The sequence below is a fragment of the Humulus lupulus genome, chromosome 2, assembly GCF_963169125.1.
Source record: "Humulus lupulus chromosome 2, drHumLupu1.1, whole genome shotgun sequence".
In the NCBI taxonomy this organism is placed as follows: Eukaryota; Viridiplantae; Streptophyta; class Magnoliopsida; order Rosales; family Cannabaceae; genus Humulus; species Humulus lupulus.
Window position 1 is genome coordinate 3,731,688 of NC_084794.1, and position 17,320 is coordinate 3,749,007.

A 17,320-nucleotide genomic window follows, 5' to 3' on the forward strand; every position below is an offset into this window, starting at 1 on the left:
TATTCAGAATTGCGAAAATGTCCCGCGCATATGAAATATCTATACCGAGGACATGTTGTCGGTATAATGTTCTCGGTATATAACCTTTTTTTTCTGTAGTGTAAATATAATTCGTACAAAATTGTATCGCATCAGCTATAAAAATAATCTAATAATGTGCATTAAACGTAATCTTTTCTTGACCTACTTAAGAAGCGACAATATCTCGAAGGAAATCATATATCATTATATTGATTATTGCAAACATATGATGAACCGAAAAAAACTTTGCATAGTAATAACAATAATACAAGTGATTGAACAAACCAGTAATTAATAAGAAAGGAGTAGCCATATATATGGTCCAAGATAATTTCACTTTTAACATCTATCATATGTTCTTTTGTACGTACGCCTTGCTTCTTTGCCTCTGTGATTACCAGCAGATGAAGAAGCACTTGGAGTTTGAAATATATCTTGGTGTTGTGGACCACTACAAGAAGACTTTACAGAATTCATAAATTCTGTAATAGCATAAGAAGTAGCATATGATGGTGTGTATATGAATGATGACATAGAAGGATTCTGTTGTGATATTAATGATGATGAGTCGCAATAAGGATTTTTTTTACCACTGTTTTCTTGGGAGTAAAACTGTGAACCAGTAACACGTGATGGTCCTGATGATGATGATGATAACCATGATGGTGGATGTGAACCATAACTACTGCTGGTACTTCCGACGTGAACAACCGCCGTTCGGGTCGGTAGACGTGATAATACTTCACTCGCCATCACTGCATTACTAAAAATGCTTTGTTGGTGAACCGCCGCTGTGGTCGGCCGAGCTGATGACATGCTCGAAGAACGTCCTATTCTCCCCATTTTGGTTTTAATTTCAGCTGATTTTAATTAGAATTATACATATTAAGATCGAGTAGGCGCACACACACACACACATATATATATATAAGATTGCGTAATGATTGATCGTGTTCCAACAATGGGAAAGAAATAACTCGGAAGTTGCTTGGTCAAAAATATTATTATTATTATTATTATTATTATTATTGCAGAAAATATAGAATATAGAAGCAGCTAGGTCAAACTGTTATTATAGTATTCATCCGTTAATATATAGGACATGTACCAAAAATAAATCAGTTTTTGAAAAATAAAGGTTGCATTTTATAACACTTAAAAATAGTTTTTTAATTAATTAATTAAAAAGTTGATAATTAAACATAAATGTGTTTGGTAACTCTATTTTTATTTATTATTTTTTAAAATTTTAATTAAAATTTATTAAATTTTTAAAATAGAATTTTTCACTTTAAAAAAATTTTAAATTGTATTTTACTTTTTTTTTTCTATTCTTCAAATTAACACCTCATACTGTTAAACAAAAAATAAAAATAAAAATTTTCAAATACGTTTATTATTTTTTGTTTTTTTTTTAAAAAAAAATAGTTACTAAACATATTTTTATTTTTTAAAAATAAAGAAACAAAAATAAAATAATATTTCTACTTTTGTGTTTAAAAAATTTAAAAACAAAAATTTTACATAACACAACCAAAGTTGTAAAAAAGAAAAGCTTTTGGAGATTAGATTATATATATTTTCCCATTGGTTAGAACCTAAGTTGTTTTAGTTAATTTTTTAAAAAAGTCAGTCATGGCATCATTAACTAAGGATATTAATTAACAGTATTCTTAGCAATATTTTAGTACTGTATAGTATTATATTAAATGGTATTGTAGAACATGTATTAAGTTTTGTTAAAATATTATATATTTATATAAATACAAGTCGACGGAATCATTTATGTTACTGTGTACTAACCATGAATGTTAATGGTGAATTTCTATTCTTCTTACTTTGTTTCCATAATTAGTATAAACAATATGCAAGTTGGAAAGTAATGTCACGAAAATATTCAACTATAATTTGTTGTATTGCAATATATGGATTCACCAGTTGACGTGAGACTAATATCAGAAAAATATTATCGCATTGTATATATATATCCAACGAATTCAAGAACCACTTTCAAATTTCAATACCTTCTAGATCCAGTGACTTTACTTAACAATTAATTACACACTAATATAATAATTTTCTCTTTCTTTTTTGTTTAGAGAAAATTACATTGCATGACGTTGAGGTTTGCATTAATTAATTCTCACCCCATTAATTAATTTATCTTTCTAACAAAGAAATAGTTTTGCGTGGACTTGATTTATATCTAACTACTCAATGAATGTTATATAATTAAAAAAAAAATACCAATAATATAATGTCTATTGATTGAGATATAAATTAAGATATTAATTTTAGATCCATCATAGATATCGTAATTTGCTCTACTTGATTAGAATAATCTCAAAGCTCAAATTTGATTAGACTTGGCTGTATATAAGGATGCAAAAAACTACCGGCTGGCTTGATTAAAAGTAATATATATATATATATATATATATATATATATTGTTGACGAAAGACTTTAGGAACCGACATAGAAATTTGCCAACAATTACTTAACAAAGAAGCTAATAAAAATGTCCTTCTAGTCATGACGTGGAAGGAGCTTTTGAAACTTTCTGTACTTATCCAATTAATTAAGATGTATATATAAATATATATGATCATAGTTTTATTATTTCAATTTCTCATTGAGAGAGACAAATCTTATACACACCCATTTAAACACCATCTAATATTTCAGCTGAAAAAAAAAAAATACTAATGGGGGATAGAAAACTTTCTTCGAAAAGGATTAGTACTAATAGTGTTCCTAATCAGAAATCATCAGAGGGAAAGGTCGTGGAAGTGGTTCATCGTCGAACCATACAATTTCAAGCTGTTGTTGAAGATAGGTACAAGATATCATCATCATCATCATCATCATCGTCTTCGTCCTCTTCAGCATCAGGCTCATCTAGTATTAGTGGTACACAACATCATTATCTTCATCAACAACAACAACAACAGATTGTGAAACAAAACGCTATAGTAAGTTCACAAAAACACTCCTCTTCCAACACTACTAGTAGCAGTGGGACACAACAACAAAAACAGGTGAGTGGTTATTCAAGCTCCAAACACCATCATCTTGAACACACATCATCATCAAAGAAAGGAGCGACCACCTCAACTTCGGCACATAAAAAACAAGTGTCGCAATTGAAAAAGTAGATCTATCGATGGCCTCGTCAGGTTATTTCGTTTAGAAACATTCAAGTGATAATAATATTATTGTTCTCGTATATATAAGTAGCTAGTTTATAAGTAAGTGCTTAGCACCTCAAAATAAGTGTATGTCTTTTAAATTCGCTTTCTATAACAAGCTAGATTGGTTTATTATTATGTCGCTTAATAGAGAAATATATATTTCATGCAATTCTGCAATTTGATGTGTGGTCTTTAATTTGAGTTAATGTATTTGCTTGTTGGTTTTAAATATCTGTGCAAAACTCATGGCCAGTTAAACTCTTATCACACAAAATGCATTTACAGATTAATATACCATAACCCAATAAAATTTATTACAACTACTTAAAACTATTTTGGTCAATATTATATTTAAACTTGTAGATATTCCCAAATCAAAATCAAATCTGAAACTCGTATCAAAACCTATCAAAGTATAATCAAAATTCATACTCAATTTCGAAACTCATCATCATTTGAATCAAACAAAAGAAACTCATTGCCACCACCACCCACGGCTACCACGAGTCACGGCCGACCTCTCCCAAGGCTCGCCCTCCATGACCCTGGAACAGGTGATGCTTTTTGAGAAGGATGACCTTGTTGCTCATCATTAAAAAATAGTTCTCGGTTCTGTGGACCACTATTTCCATAGGAATAGTGGTAATAAGGATTACTACTATTTCCACGGGAGAGGTAGTAATAAGGATTACTACCATTTCCTTGCGAGTGATAGTATGCATTTTGTGTCCAAGGAATATTACCACCACTATTTACTCGAGAGGAGAAGTAGTAATTCGAAGGAGTTCGACGTGAAGATAACCATGGTGATGGTTGCTGCAGTTGACCAGAATTACTTACCACAAAACCAGCCTGAATGGTCGGTCTACGAGAAGAAGGGCGCTCTGAGCTCGCCTTGACGCTGCTACAATAGCTTTGTTGGTAAACCGCCGAAGAGGCCGGCCCTAATGATGACGAGCCGCCGGAAGAACGTGACATTGATTCTTATTATTGCTTTTCTTTGTCTTTTTCCCTTTTTTTCAGCTAATTCTTTATATGAGTATAGTACATATATATATATATAATTCTTAATTAAATAAGTCGTATATATTATTATGATCTTACTTTAATATATGATTTCGTGTTCCAAGCAATGGGAAAGAAATAACTTGGAAGTTATATGCTCCGTCGTCAAAATATTATGATATTAGCTAGGTCAGATTGTTATTATTTTCCGAGTGGTTAATTACTTGAAGACTAATATTTTTTAGCGTAGATAACGTAAATTCTTGGTTTAAAGTCTTTTTATTTATTTATTTGATAATTTTAATAGAATATTATTATATATAACAGAATATTTTTATATTTAATAAATATAATTTAAACTTAAATAAAATAAAATAAATAAATAATTAAACAAATTAAAATAAAATATTTTTGAGATATCTTATAATGATAATTATTTAAAGATAATAAAAATTATAAGTTTTATAACTTAAATTAAATTTAATTAAACTTAAATTTAAACTTCACTTATTAAAATAATATCATATTAAACATATATAACATAATATAATCTACTGTATATCAACTAGTTACAAACAATTTTTACAAAAAAATAAAAAAAAACTAACAACAAACTTAAATTTAAAATTCAAGTATAATATTAAATATATAATATATAATATCTTATTATTACTGTCAACTTTAAAAAGTAGAACATACATAAACTTAAACAAAAATGAATTAATTAATTAATTAAAATATAATATTTTAAAGATATTTTATGATAATTTAAATGATTAAATCATATTAATTTAAAAACAATAAAGTCAAACGTATTATTTTTTTATCTTATAAATTTGTGTAATAGTTTATTTTTTATTAAGTGATTAGAGCTCTTTTTCTTCATCAAATTTACCAAAAGACATTGTGAGTTACATTATAAACCAAAAATAATGCATGTATACTACTACACTATGACTTTTTCTATTATTATTTTATTCTATTATTAATTTCTTTTTAAATATTATTGTAATTTATATATATGTCATGTAGCCATGTAAATATATATCTATGTCAATGTTGTGTTTAGATATCATATATGTAGAGATTATTGATATAAATATTTATATATACTATAGAACTGTAATTCATTCTATTATATATTGAATAAAAAAAATTAACATGTTTTTATTAAAATTATAGACAATTTTTTGCCATAATTTTTTAATATGTTTATGTCATACATTATAGTAAACATATTTTATTTATTTTTATGATAATGTTTATTTATTTAAAATTTATATGATAATTAAAAAATATATATTTAAATAAGCATGTTTATAACTTTAAAACTAAACAAACGTGCATTGTATTATTTTTACCTAATATATATATACATATTTATTCTATTTTTTCATTATTCTTAACAATGATATTAATTCATTCGAGCCCTAAAAGAATATTTTTTTATAGCCAACTAATTATTAACCATATCGTTTATCTAAGATAAGAAGCTAGATTCTAGAAAATAAATCTTAAATTTCCACCTATTACACACCCATGATTTAGATTTCTCGTTTTCATAATAAGTATACACAATTTCATATTTGATTGTTTACCCCACTCAAATGTTTATACATGATGATGTATGTTTTATTTTCAAAGCTAACCATGCAGGGGTTGTATTAAACTTTTGGGTCATATGTTATTAGTTGTTTTACTACTGGGCTTTATAAGCTCACCCCTATCTCTCCCATTCCAGGAGCCTAGTGACGCGAACATGGAAAAGATGAATTATCGATGGAGCCAATGTATTTAGCCTATTTCTATTTCGTGTTATTGTCTTATTTTTTTAGCATTATATATGTATTATAATTCGAATCTAATGATCGGTATATCTGAATGAGCTATGAAATAGTTAGGGATGAGGAATGGTGGATGGTAAGTATTATTTTGAGTGATTATGACTTATTAAATTTAACTATTTGGTGATTACATAACTGTAGGAATATTATTATTTTATGTATAATAATAAATCATCATACTTTTATCACTAATATTTTTATATGTAATTATATGAGTTATTTCATTATTTTAACTTATAATTATAGTATGGTTTAATATAAATTAAATGATTATTTATAAAGACTATTTTCCAACAATAGTCAATGTTTGATCTTGCACCACCCAAATTATAGATATTACAAATCTGTAACGGCCTAGCTCGGGTCGTGACATTTATATTCGGTTGCAAAAACTTCCCTAGCAAAATATATATATATATATATAAATATAGTTCCAATATATATATATAAGGCAACATAATAATTAATAACAATATTAATACAAGTGATTGAACCTACATTATTTATAAAATCTATCAGTACCGTTACTTTGTTTTGTGTTCTCCTTGCTTCTCCTTGCCTTTGTATTTGTGAGCATGATATTCTGGTATTTCTTGTTCATCATCAAAAGAATATAAATCTTCGTGTTGTGGACCAGTACTACTACTTCCTTGGGAGTAGTTGTGATAGGGCTCACTTGTAGTTCCTTGGTAATAAGGAAGTACACCACTATTTGGTTGGGAGTTATGATAAGGAATACTACTGTTTTGTTGGAAGTTATAGGATGGATTTTGTGTCCAATCAACATTAGCACTATTTGGTTGGGAGTAATGATAAGGAGTAGTAGTATTTTCTTGGAAGTGATAGGATGGATTCTGTGTCCAATGAAGATTATTAGCACTATATACTTGGGAGTTATAATAAGGTAAACTACTATTTCCTTGGAAGTAATAAGATGGATTTTGTGTCCAATGAACATAATTACCACTATTTACTTGGGAGTAGTAGTTGTAGTAGTACTGAGAAGGAGTAACACGAGACGGTTGTGACCATGGTGGTTGCTGTATATATTGACCATAATTAGTACTTCTTGCCGCAAAAACTGCCTGAGTGGTCGGCCGACGTGATGAACGACGTTCTGCAGTCTCCATCGCGCCATTATTATTACTAAAATTGCTATGTTGGTAAACAGCAGAAAAGGCCGCCGACCTTGATGATGATCGAAAGCTGGAAGAACGTGTTGATGATGATCGAGAAGAACGTGATGACATTGATCCCAATTCTTCTTCTTCTTCTTCTTGTGTGATTATGAATATTAAGAGCAGTAGTACACACACACACACACATATATATCTATATATAATTCTTATAATGGAACTAGTCTATATGGTACATATTGCTTGCTTTCTCATCCCACTTGCATGAAATGATTTCGTGTCCCAACAATGGTAAAGAAATAGCTCGGAAGTTACATATGCTCCTTCTCTGTTAAGATATTATTATTTTTGCAGAAAAAACTACAACATTAGCTAGGTCAAATATTGTTTTTCTTTTAATGAGGTTAACTTCAACACAGTAATATAGTATATATGTACACACACATATTTCTTCTATTTTTTTTCATTATTTTTAATTGTAATAATATTAATTCATTCATTAATGTGACATGTTGTTGATTAATAATGTTCGGAAATTCTTACAGGTTAGCTCCTAACAATTTTCAATAACTTGGATTGGATTACTATATCTGTTCTATATAATAAGTTTGTAGTTAACAGAAATTTTTTATTTTAACGGTTTTTTATTTTTTTAATATTAATTTTAATAGAATATTTTTATATTTAACAGAATATTTTTATATTTAACTGTAGTTTGTAAACATTTAAACTTAAATAAAATAAAATAAATAATTAAAAAATTTTAAATAAGATATTTTACAATAATATATATTTAAAAATAATAAAATTATATATTTTATAACTTAAATAAAATTTAATTAAACTTAAATTTGCTTATTAGAATAATATTAAAAAACTATGATATCTATTGTTGTCACTCCCAAATTAAAAAACTATAACAAATATAAACTTAAGCAAAAATAAATAAATTGTTTAATTAAAATATAAGATATTTATTTGAAATTTATATGACATTACTATAAATTTAATAAAAATAATTAATATATTCTACAAATAAAACTAAGAAAATGTGTTTGCACACTGTTTGTATGTAGTATATATATATATATATATATATATAATATAATATGTATATAACTGGCTTGCTCTATCTTTGCATACCATCGCTTCCACCTATTTTTTTTATAGCCAACAACGAATTATTATTGTAGTGTTTATCTAGGATAGCTAGATTCTAGAAAATCAATATTCAATTTCCAACTTACATATATACCCATGATTTTGATTTGTCGTTTTTTTTTTAATAAAGTATGCACAATTTGATATTTTTAAGTTGAGATTTTAACTGAGAATAGTTGAATGTTTTGGTTGACCAGCTCAAATGTCGTCACAGTGCATATTTTTTCTTAAAGTGCATCTTTTTTCTTAAAGAAAGATACAATTATTGGAATTAATACATCATTACAATGACATTGAATCGAGTTGCGAATTAAAATTTACAAACTTAACTCAGTCATTTTAAATTATGGTCCATGGTTTTATTTATTAATTATTAGATATTTCCAAAAAAAAAGTTGTTAAAGATTTTTTCAACACCTAATAATTTTACTAGGTATTTAAATCCCTACTTTAAATAAGAGCTTAATTTCCTTATAGAGTAAGTTAAATATAGTAATATCATATGATTAATACATGTTAGAGAAAAATATTGCACCATGAAAAGTGTATGTAAATTCAACAAAACTCCACTCATTATCAATTAATTTTGAGATTGAAGCTCATACTTCTTATCATGCACTCTATTCTACTTCTAAATCATTTTCTACGTTCTAACAATACACACACTATCATATAAAAGTAACACTTATTAAAATAACACACACAAACTTATTATCTTTGTACCAAAAGTTTCAAATATCACCTGCCCATTGAAGCTTGCGCTTACATGGTTTAAACAAAGAATGAGAGTAGAACGTGGAATAGAATATATCAAGTTGAAGAGGATACAAAAGATACAAAAACAAAGTGATTGGAACCAGTTGAAGAGCTGTGATAAGAATAGGTATCCACATCGATCCCTGACGGTAGGCAATGAACACTGCCGTACAGAAAGCGACTGTCATGGTTGCCATGGAGACGAAAAGTGAAGTAAGTCCAATGATCAACCTCTTCGGCAAGGACCTAAGAAAATCACTTTCAGCATAACGTGATGTGAGAATGGACAAGAACATTAGTATGGAAGTTGAAGATGAGAACATGGCTACTCCATTTGATAATGAGAAAAAAGTGTACGAGGTGTGTTTGATGTGAATGGGGAATCCAGTATCGCTGTTGTTGCCACCGGGAACACTGAAAGCTACGGTGAAAACTACTGTGGCTATTAGTGCTGCTACTATTGTGCAAGACTCGGCTGTTTTCTTCATCCATGATTCTCCTTCTTTCAATAGATTTTTGTGTGTCTTGCTAAAGATTACACGAGCTGTCTCGTTTTGCTTATTCTGTTTCTCTCTCAGCGATGGCTCCATCATATTTTCTATCTCCTATAACATGGTGAATATGAACTCGTATTATAAAAAAAAATCGAAGAGGGCAGTATAAAGTAGTATAACAAAGTAACTAACATGCATAGAGACGAGAGCAAAGTCAAATTTATTAACACTACAAAAAATCTTAGTTTTATTCCCAATAAAATTTGTCACTACAAAGAAAACTCGTATTAACTATCTCATCACTAAAAAGTTTGTTGCTAAAAGTATTAGTCACAAAAATCATAATTTGTTGTCACTAAATATATTTTTAATCACAACAAACTTTATCACTAAAAGTAATAAATTGTCACTAAAACTATATTAATGATAATTTATGATTAAATATGACTTTTTAGTCACAATTTTTTTTTTTTTTTGCGACTAAAAGTGACATTTAGTCACACAAAATATATGTTGAGACTAAAATATTTTCATTAAGAATACATTTATTTGTAGTGTATAATAATTGTCGCTATATATTAAGGTTCACTATTAAATAATATATGAAGTACATTAGCTTTTACGGAGTCAATCAAACTAAAACAATGCTAATTCATTTACTTACGAATATTTTAGATGTATAATCATATACTAGCTAATTCGGTTTTGGATTTTGTCCCCTCTTTGTAAAAAAAAAAAACAAAATTTTATGCACTACATGCTTTGTTAATTTTATGTATTTAGACTTACAATGATTAATATATATAAATCTATATATTTATATTTATATATATATATATATATATATTATACCTTGAACCAAATGAGTTCACGTTGCATTTGTAGAGCTGCACCAGACACAACATTTAATCTTTCCATAGTGGGTAACTTGGCAGCAAGATGAAATATGTTGTTTCCTTCGCTGTCTTTAAAGGAGAATATAATATCTCTCATTGAACCAATCTCATGTATTAACCTAAAGATGTGGGCATGGCGGTTCTCAACAGCAATATGAAAAATGGTTCTTCTTTCTTTGTCGCTCTCCCAGAGTAAATCATGGTAGGAACAAATAAGGGCCACCAAGAAATCATGGTTCCCAACCTCTGCTGCATCAAGAAGTATGCGAGTTGGCGATCTTATTAGATCTTTGATCTCTGCGTCATTGTTGTCCTTCAAAATTTGCTTCCAAAGTTCTTTTACCAGAATCAGTGCTTTGCTTTGCTGGTGAGTTTTTCGAACTAAGAATCTCATTCCAGGGACTGGTAGTATAGAAGTATATATATATATATTGGAATTAATTATTTGTCTTGTATATAATTATGAGAAATTTGTGATAGAGATCGATACTTACAATAAGTGAGAAATTTGTGTAATAGTCCTCTAGTCTCTGAGATGAAATCTAATGGCTTTCGGGCTAACACATGCAAGGCTGTCTGACCATTGTCACGTGCCACAGATAGGTTAGGACAATCCTTCAACATTAGCAGTGCTAATTCTACATTATATGAAATAATGAATTCAACAAAAAAGACAGATTAACAACATATATAGATCCCAGTTGTAAAATATATAATCATATACATTTTATGACAAGGTAGCTTACCATACAAACCAGAGTGGATACAAGTGAAAAATGTCCACCTTCGTTCTCTTTCTTTAAGAATTCCATCAGTTAAGGGGTAGAGGGTAAGTGCTATGGCATCGTGACCAAACAAACAAGCCAAGTAAAGCGGTGTGAGGTCGTGACCTCCTCGAGTGGTAGCCAAATCAACACTCTGGTGCATTAGAATCTCAATGACCTGTGAAGCTCCAGCTGCGACAGCCAAGGAGAAGGGTGTGTTCCCTTCTCGGTCTTGTAAAGTCAAATCTACGGTGTCTTGCATTTCAGTCACTATCATTTTGACGAGGTGAGCTTGGTTGGCTCTGGCTGCAACGTGGAGAATAGTGTCTTGTCTGTTACTAATCGCAGCATTCAGAGCCAGCGGGTGCTCCCTTAAGATGTCTTTCACTACGCTCCAATCTCCACTTAGTGCAGCATAATACAGCCGGACGCATACTTGAAAGTATTCAATTCTTGGCCCTTAATAGTTCACGAATATAAATGTTTATATTTATATAATATATATATTATAATCACTAAAATCTATACTGTATTGATCTCTAATCACATTGCTCAAGAGATAGTTTGAAGCAATCCCCAAGACAGAGGTATTTCAGATTCGATGAATTCATGCAAAAACAGAAGTTTTTCATATCTAAACATGATAGTTGTATGTATTACAAGGTTTTGGGTGACAAGAGCTATATATATCTTCAGATATATGTCGATGACATGCTTATAGCATGTAAGCATAAATCTGAAAATTTTGCTGAGTTTGGAGTTCGACATGAAACATTCAAGTCCTGCTACAAGAATTCTGGGTATTGAAATCTTTAGAGATCGGATTAATGGTCTTTTAACACTTTCCCAAGAAGGTTATGTGAAGAAAATTGAAGAGATATTTGGCCTAAAGGATGCTCAAATTGTCAACACTCCAATCGGTGCTCATTTTAAACTCAAATAATCTCTTTCAGAAGAGGATGTCAGTTTTGAAGAAGAAAATATGAAAGGTGTGCCATATGCTAACGCAATAGGTAGCATCATGTATTCTATGGTCTCTACTAGGCCCGACATTGCTTATGGTATTGGTTTGGTTAGTAGGGTTATGAGTAAGCCCGGTCAAGAGCATTGGCATGCTGTCAAATGGTTGTTAAGATATGTGAAAGGGACATCAAGTTTGAAACTTTGCTACACAAGACAAAGCTGGAATAAAATTGAAGTTGTGGGGTACTGTGACTCAAACTTTGCTTGGGACTAAGATAAAAGAAGATCACTTTCTGGATATGTGTTTACAGTTAGTGGAAACATAGTGATCAAATTTGCAAAATGCTGTTGTTTTATCTACGGCTGAAGCAGAATATATTGCTCTTACAGAAGCTGTAAATGAAGCACTTTGGTTGAAGGGAATTATGACTGAATTGGGATATATTCAAGACAAAGTGATTATGCACTGTGATTCTCAAAGTGCAATTCACTTAACCAAGAATACTGTGTTCCATGAAAGGACAAAACACATAGATGTCAAACTCCATTTCCTCAGAGATATTGTTTCAAAAGGGCTGATCAATATTGTCAAAATTCCCACTGATATCAACACAGCAGATATGTTAACCAAAGTGATACCTGTAAACAAGTTCAAAGAAGCTTTGAACTTGCTTGGTATCAAGGAGTAATTCCACTGTGTTGTTGCAGGGCAACTAAGTCTAAATCCACAGATCAATATAGAGTCAATGTGGAGAATTGTTGATAATGACTCTAATTGCCACCTATTGTTCTGTTTTGCCACAACAAAAGTAAAAAATGTCAAATAGTTATTGGTCAACCAACTATGATTAAAGCCTTGGTCAATACTGTAACTTGGGTGTGGTTACCTTCTAGTCAGTCATTCTTTCTTTTGTTAGCTTTGGGGCTATATATTTTATTTGAATCTTTATTGCTCTGTGCACTTGAGATTACATTTGAGAGAGTGAGATATTGTACGAGAGAAAAACAGAGAGAACCAGAGAAAAAACTTTACTTTCTTGTAAGCAACTGTGATTGTAAAAGGAGAGACTTTCTGAGTGTCTCTTGTGGCTGCAATCATCTATTCAATAGTGGATTTGACTAAGGCCTGTGTTGCCCTGCCTTTGATGTAGGGTTAGCTAATTTTTTGGCTAATTCCGAACCAAGTAATCTTGTGTTCTTGTGGTGTTTGTTTTATTTCCTCTTAAAGATTTGTGTATTTTTTCTGTGTATTCCTAATCTGATTTTGCAGGAGATTATTAGTTCACAACAAAGGCAAATTAGAATAACTTAAAACATATGTATATTTACATGCATGTTTATATATATATATATATATATAAGTAAAGGATGCCTAAGTTGAGGTGTTGATGATGATGTGGCAACGTCGATACGAGCCTCGACTACTTGATTTGGATTATTATTATTATTATTGGTACTAGAACTTGCTTCCGCCATTATTATTCTACATATCAATACAAGATATATTATAAGCTATATTTTGCCAAAAATCATTCATTTCTTAACTAAAAAAAAACGATAAATATAAATATAAATATATATATTTAAAAAATCCATTATATGAACAGAAAAAATTAAATAGATCTACTAAACAGATTTTCCAAAATAGAGAGTTAAACGTACCTTAGAGATGATAGAAAAAGAGCCGCAGCAAAGGACTTCGTTAATTAGAATCGTTATTACTAGTTAAAGCTAAGGCTTTTCAGCAGGTATAAATATATATATATATATATATATATATATCGACAAAATAAGAAACTAATAATTAATTAGTGTAGTGTGTTGAGAGGACTTTAATTAAGTAGCATTATATATTTGTTTTTCTCAAAATATGCGCCTCTCTCTGCCAGAAAGACTTTTGTCCTAGTTGTAAGATTAATATGTTGATTTAATTTAATAAAAGAAAACAAAGAAAAAATATTTATATAAAGGTGGTACCAAATATATATTCACTTTTTTCTTATTTTTCTCATTTCTTTTAATAATATTGTGCGTTAATTCACGAGCCCATCTCTCTTTGTTTATCGATTTTATACTAAGCGATCATAAAATTCATTCTTCGTAAATCCAACAAGATCTGTAATATTAATTTTTCTAAAACAAAATAAAGCCTATATATAAATATATATATATATATGTGATTGATAGTGAGTAATACAAGCTTCACACTTATTCAATTCTCTCCTATTTATATATATACTAGAAAATAACATATAATACACATTTGATTAATTTTAAAATTATACATTGTATATAATTTTAATAAAAACAAATTAATTATCTTCTAAAAATATATATATTTTTATAATCGAATAAATTATAATTCTATATTATATATAAATATTTATATTGATAATTTTTACATATATGACATCTAAACATAACGTTAGTATAGATATATATTTACATGATTACATGACATATATATAAAATAGAATAATATTTAAAAAGAAATTGATAATAGAAATAAAATAAGAATAGAAAAAGTCATAGTGTAGACAATAGTATATATGCATCAATTATTTTTAGATTCTAATATATCTCGCAATGTCTTTTGGTGAATTTGATGAAGAAGAAAAAAACTTCAATCACTTGATAAAAACAAACTATCACACAAATTTATAAGATAAAAAAAATAATATGCGTGTCTTTATTATTTTTAAATAAATATGATTTAATTATTTAAATTATCATAAAATATTATAAAAATATCTTATTTTAATTAATTAATTTATTTATTTTTGTTTAAGTTTATGTTTGTTTATGTGTTTGAATTTGGCAGTTGTTGTACCCAGTTTTCGAGCTGTGTTAAATATAACCTCGAAAGTTGGATTCGCAAACGAATGGACTCGTAAGGTTTAGAGTATGCTCCAGGACTAAATATCGAGCCTGCAAGACTGAGACGACCTCGAATATGGTGACCTCGAAGTGTTCACGATCTTGAAAAGGTAGCTCCGGAGACGCATCTATCCTCAGGGATGACCTCGGATCAGGGGTCCCGAGCTCGACGCACATATGATCTCGAAAGCCATGTGACCTCGAGAGATGTCACTAGCTCGAAAGCTGACAAGAAACCTGGGAGGCTAAGGCCTTGGAGATATATGATAATAACTTTGAATATCTACAAGTGTTATCCACAAGAGACGCAGTCTACATTTATTACTGTAAATCCCCTAGTATCGTGGGATATTATTTGATTAGTTATACGCCCCCTGGTCTTCAGGGGACGTTTCCTTTTATATCTGATTATAGGCATTTAAAGCAATTTATTTTATTTACACAAAAAGAGTAACTACCCAAAATATGTGGGATGGTATTCTGCAACCTTCTCTATAAATAGAGAGGTCATGCACCATTGTAATGGACCGAAATTCTGAACCTGGAGAGAAAACTCTGAAGAATTCATGCTTAAGAATTTTCAGGGATAATCTTGAGTTTAATAACAGAGACTCGTGGACTAGGCAGATTTAACTGCTGAACCACGTAAAAATCGTGTGTTTGTGTTGTCATATTTTAATTGGTCATTATCAGTTATTGTTTACGTGCTCTCCTTTCATTGTTGACGAAAAACGGCGTCAACAGTTTGGTGCTTTCATTGAGAGCCTTAAGCATTCATCCCTGAAAAAATCATGGCCACTAACAATCAGAACACACCTGGAAAAAATTACCCAAGACGTCCTGGAAAACAGCCAATGGAGAACCCGGATGTTGAAGAGAGAAGTGGGTCTTCTGATTCCCAGGGACCACCTCCTCCACCAAGAGATGAAGATATGTACTACAATCCTGAGCGGTACGTTCCTATTGTGGAACTTGAAAACCGGCAGTTGAAACAGCTATTGGCAGAGGCCAACAAACGGAATGAGGAGTTGGCAAGGATAGTCGCGGAGGCGCAGGTGGCTCAGCCCCCGCCTCCGCGCGAAAACCAAGTCCCTCCTCCAAGGGACGTGCATGTTCCTCCCCGGAGACCTCGTGGGCGTCCACGAAAAGATGCTGCCACAAGGAGGCCGACTCAACCTCCGGCACCAGCAGAGCCATCCGCTCCACCTAGGCCCCAGAGGAGTACTCGAGCTCAGGCCCCAGCTAACCCGCCTGTGGAAGTGCCTGCAGGAACTGAGAATAACCGAACCCCTGCAGAGGCTCGGACTCAGGTACCTCGGAGCGCACCAAATGTGATCGACCCATCTCGGGCGAATTCTGGACCCTCTAGGCTGCGACAATGGTGGCAACCACCGTCGCCTATACGGTTCCCTCCATCACCCATAAGATATCCTTCGCCCCCCCGCAGGAACGCTCAACCCGTTCGAGATCAGGATGAAGGGCATGCGGGGGAAAGACAAGGAAACAGGGAGACTTTCCAGGAGCGGAGAGGCGCCCCATCTAAGAAAATTCAGACGTCTCGGTCTCGCACTGCGGAGACGAGGCGACGTGGGAAGAATCCATCACGAAATAACCAAGCAACAAGTTTTACCAGTGAAGATTCCGGAGATACCAGGTCGGTCAGTAAGCATGACCGAGGTCGTAAGAATACTGGAAGCCGCAGGAATCGTCCCGACCTGCGAAATCACCTGAATCAGAGTCGGGGTAATGGAGATCAAACAAATCCGGACTTGAGGGATCGCTTGAATAGGCGTAGAGATCCCCTGCGGAGACGCGAGCCCGGAATCACGATCAATGACAATCGATTCTAGACAGTACCTTCTGCGGACCCAGTCCAAGAAAGAATCGATCAGCTTGAAAAAGCCTTTAGGCTTTTGAAGAATGAACGAGGAAATGGTCGATATGAGGACTCTGACGAGGAGCTCGAGCCGTTTGCTCCCCATATTTCCAACACTCAATTTCCTCAAGGGTTTCGGATTCACGTCCCGACGTTTGAAGGAAAGACCGACCCGTGTAGTCACCTGAGCACGTTCAACACTATCATGAGAGCCAGTAGCGTGGGTTACGAGCTCAGGTGCATGTTGTTTCCAACATCATTGGCAGGACCTGCCAAAAGTTGGTTCGAAAAATATAAGAGACACTCAATAACTTCTTGGGAGCAGTTGTCTAAAG

At 31.5% G+C, this 17,320-nt stretch overlaps 2 protein-coding genes across 2 annotated transcripts; one reads left to right on the forward strand and one right to left on the reverse strand.

Annotated features, from left to right (window-relative positions):
• The first annotated feature begins 2,727 nt into the window (after window positions 1-2,727).
• LOC133820009 (uncharacterized) lies at window positions 2,728-3,177 on the forward strand. The gene has a single exon (XM_062253405.1). It carries the CDS (start codon window positions 2,728-2,730, stop codon window positions 3,175-3,177), a length of 450 nt encoding a protein of 149 aa, XP_062109389.1.
• A 5,863-nt stretch (window positions 3,178-9,040) lies between these two features.
• On the reverse strand, window positions 9,041-11,232 carry LOC133815785 (uncharacterized). The gene is made up of 3 exons (XM_062248586.1): window positions 11,000-11,232; window positions 10,462-10,907; window positions 9,041-9,720 (listed from the first exon to the last, which is right to left on the reverse strand). The coding sequence occupies exons 1-3, from the start codon at window positions 11,127-11,129 to the stop codon at window positions 9,091-9,093; spliced, it is 1,206 nt and encodes a 401-aa protein (XP_062104570.1). The 5' UTR covers window positions 11,130-11,232; the 3' UTR covers window positions 9,041-9,090.
• Between the last annotated feature and the right edge of the window lie 6,088 nt (window positions 11,233-17,320).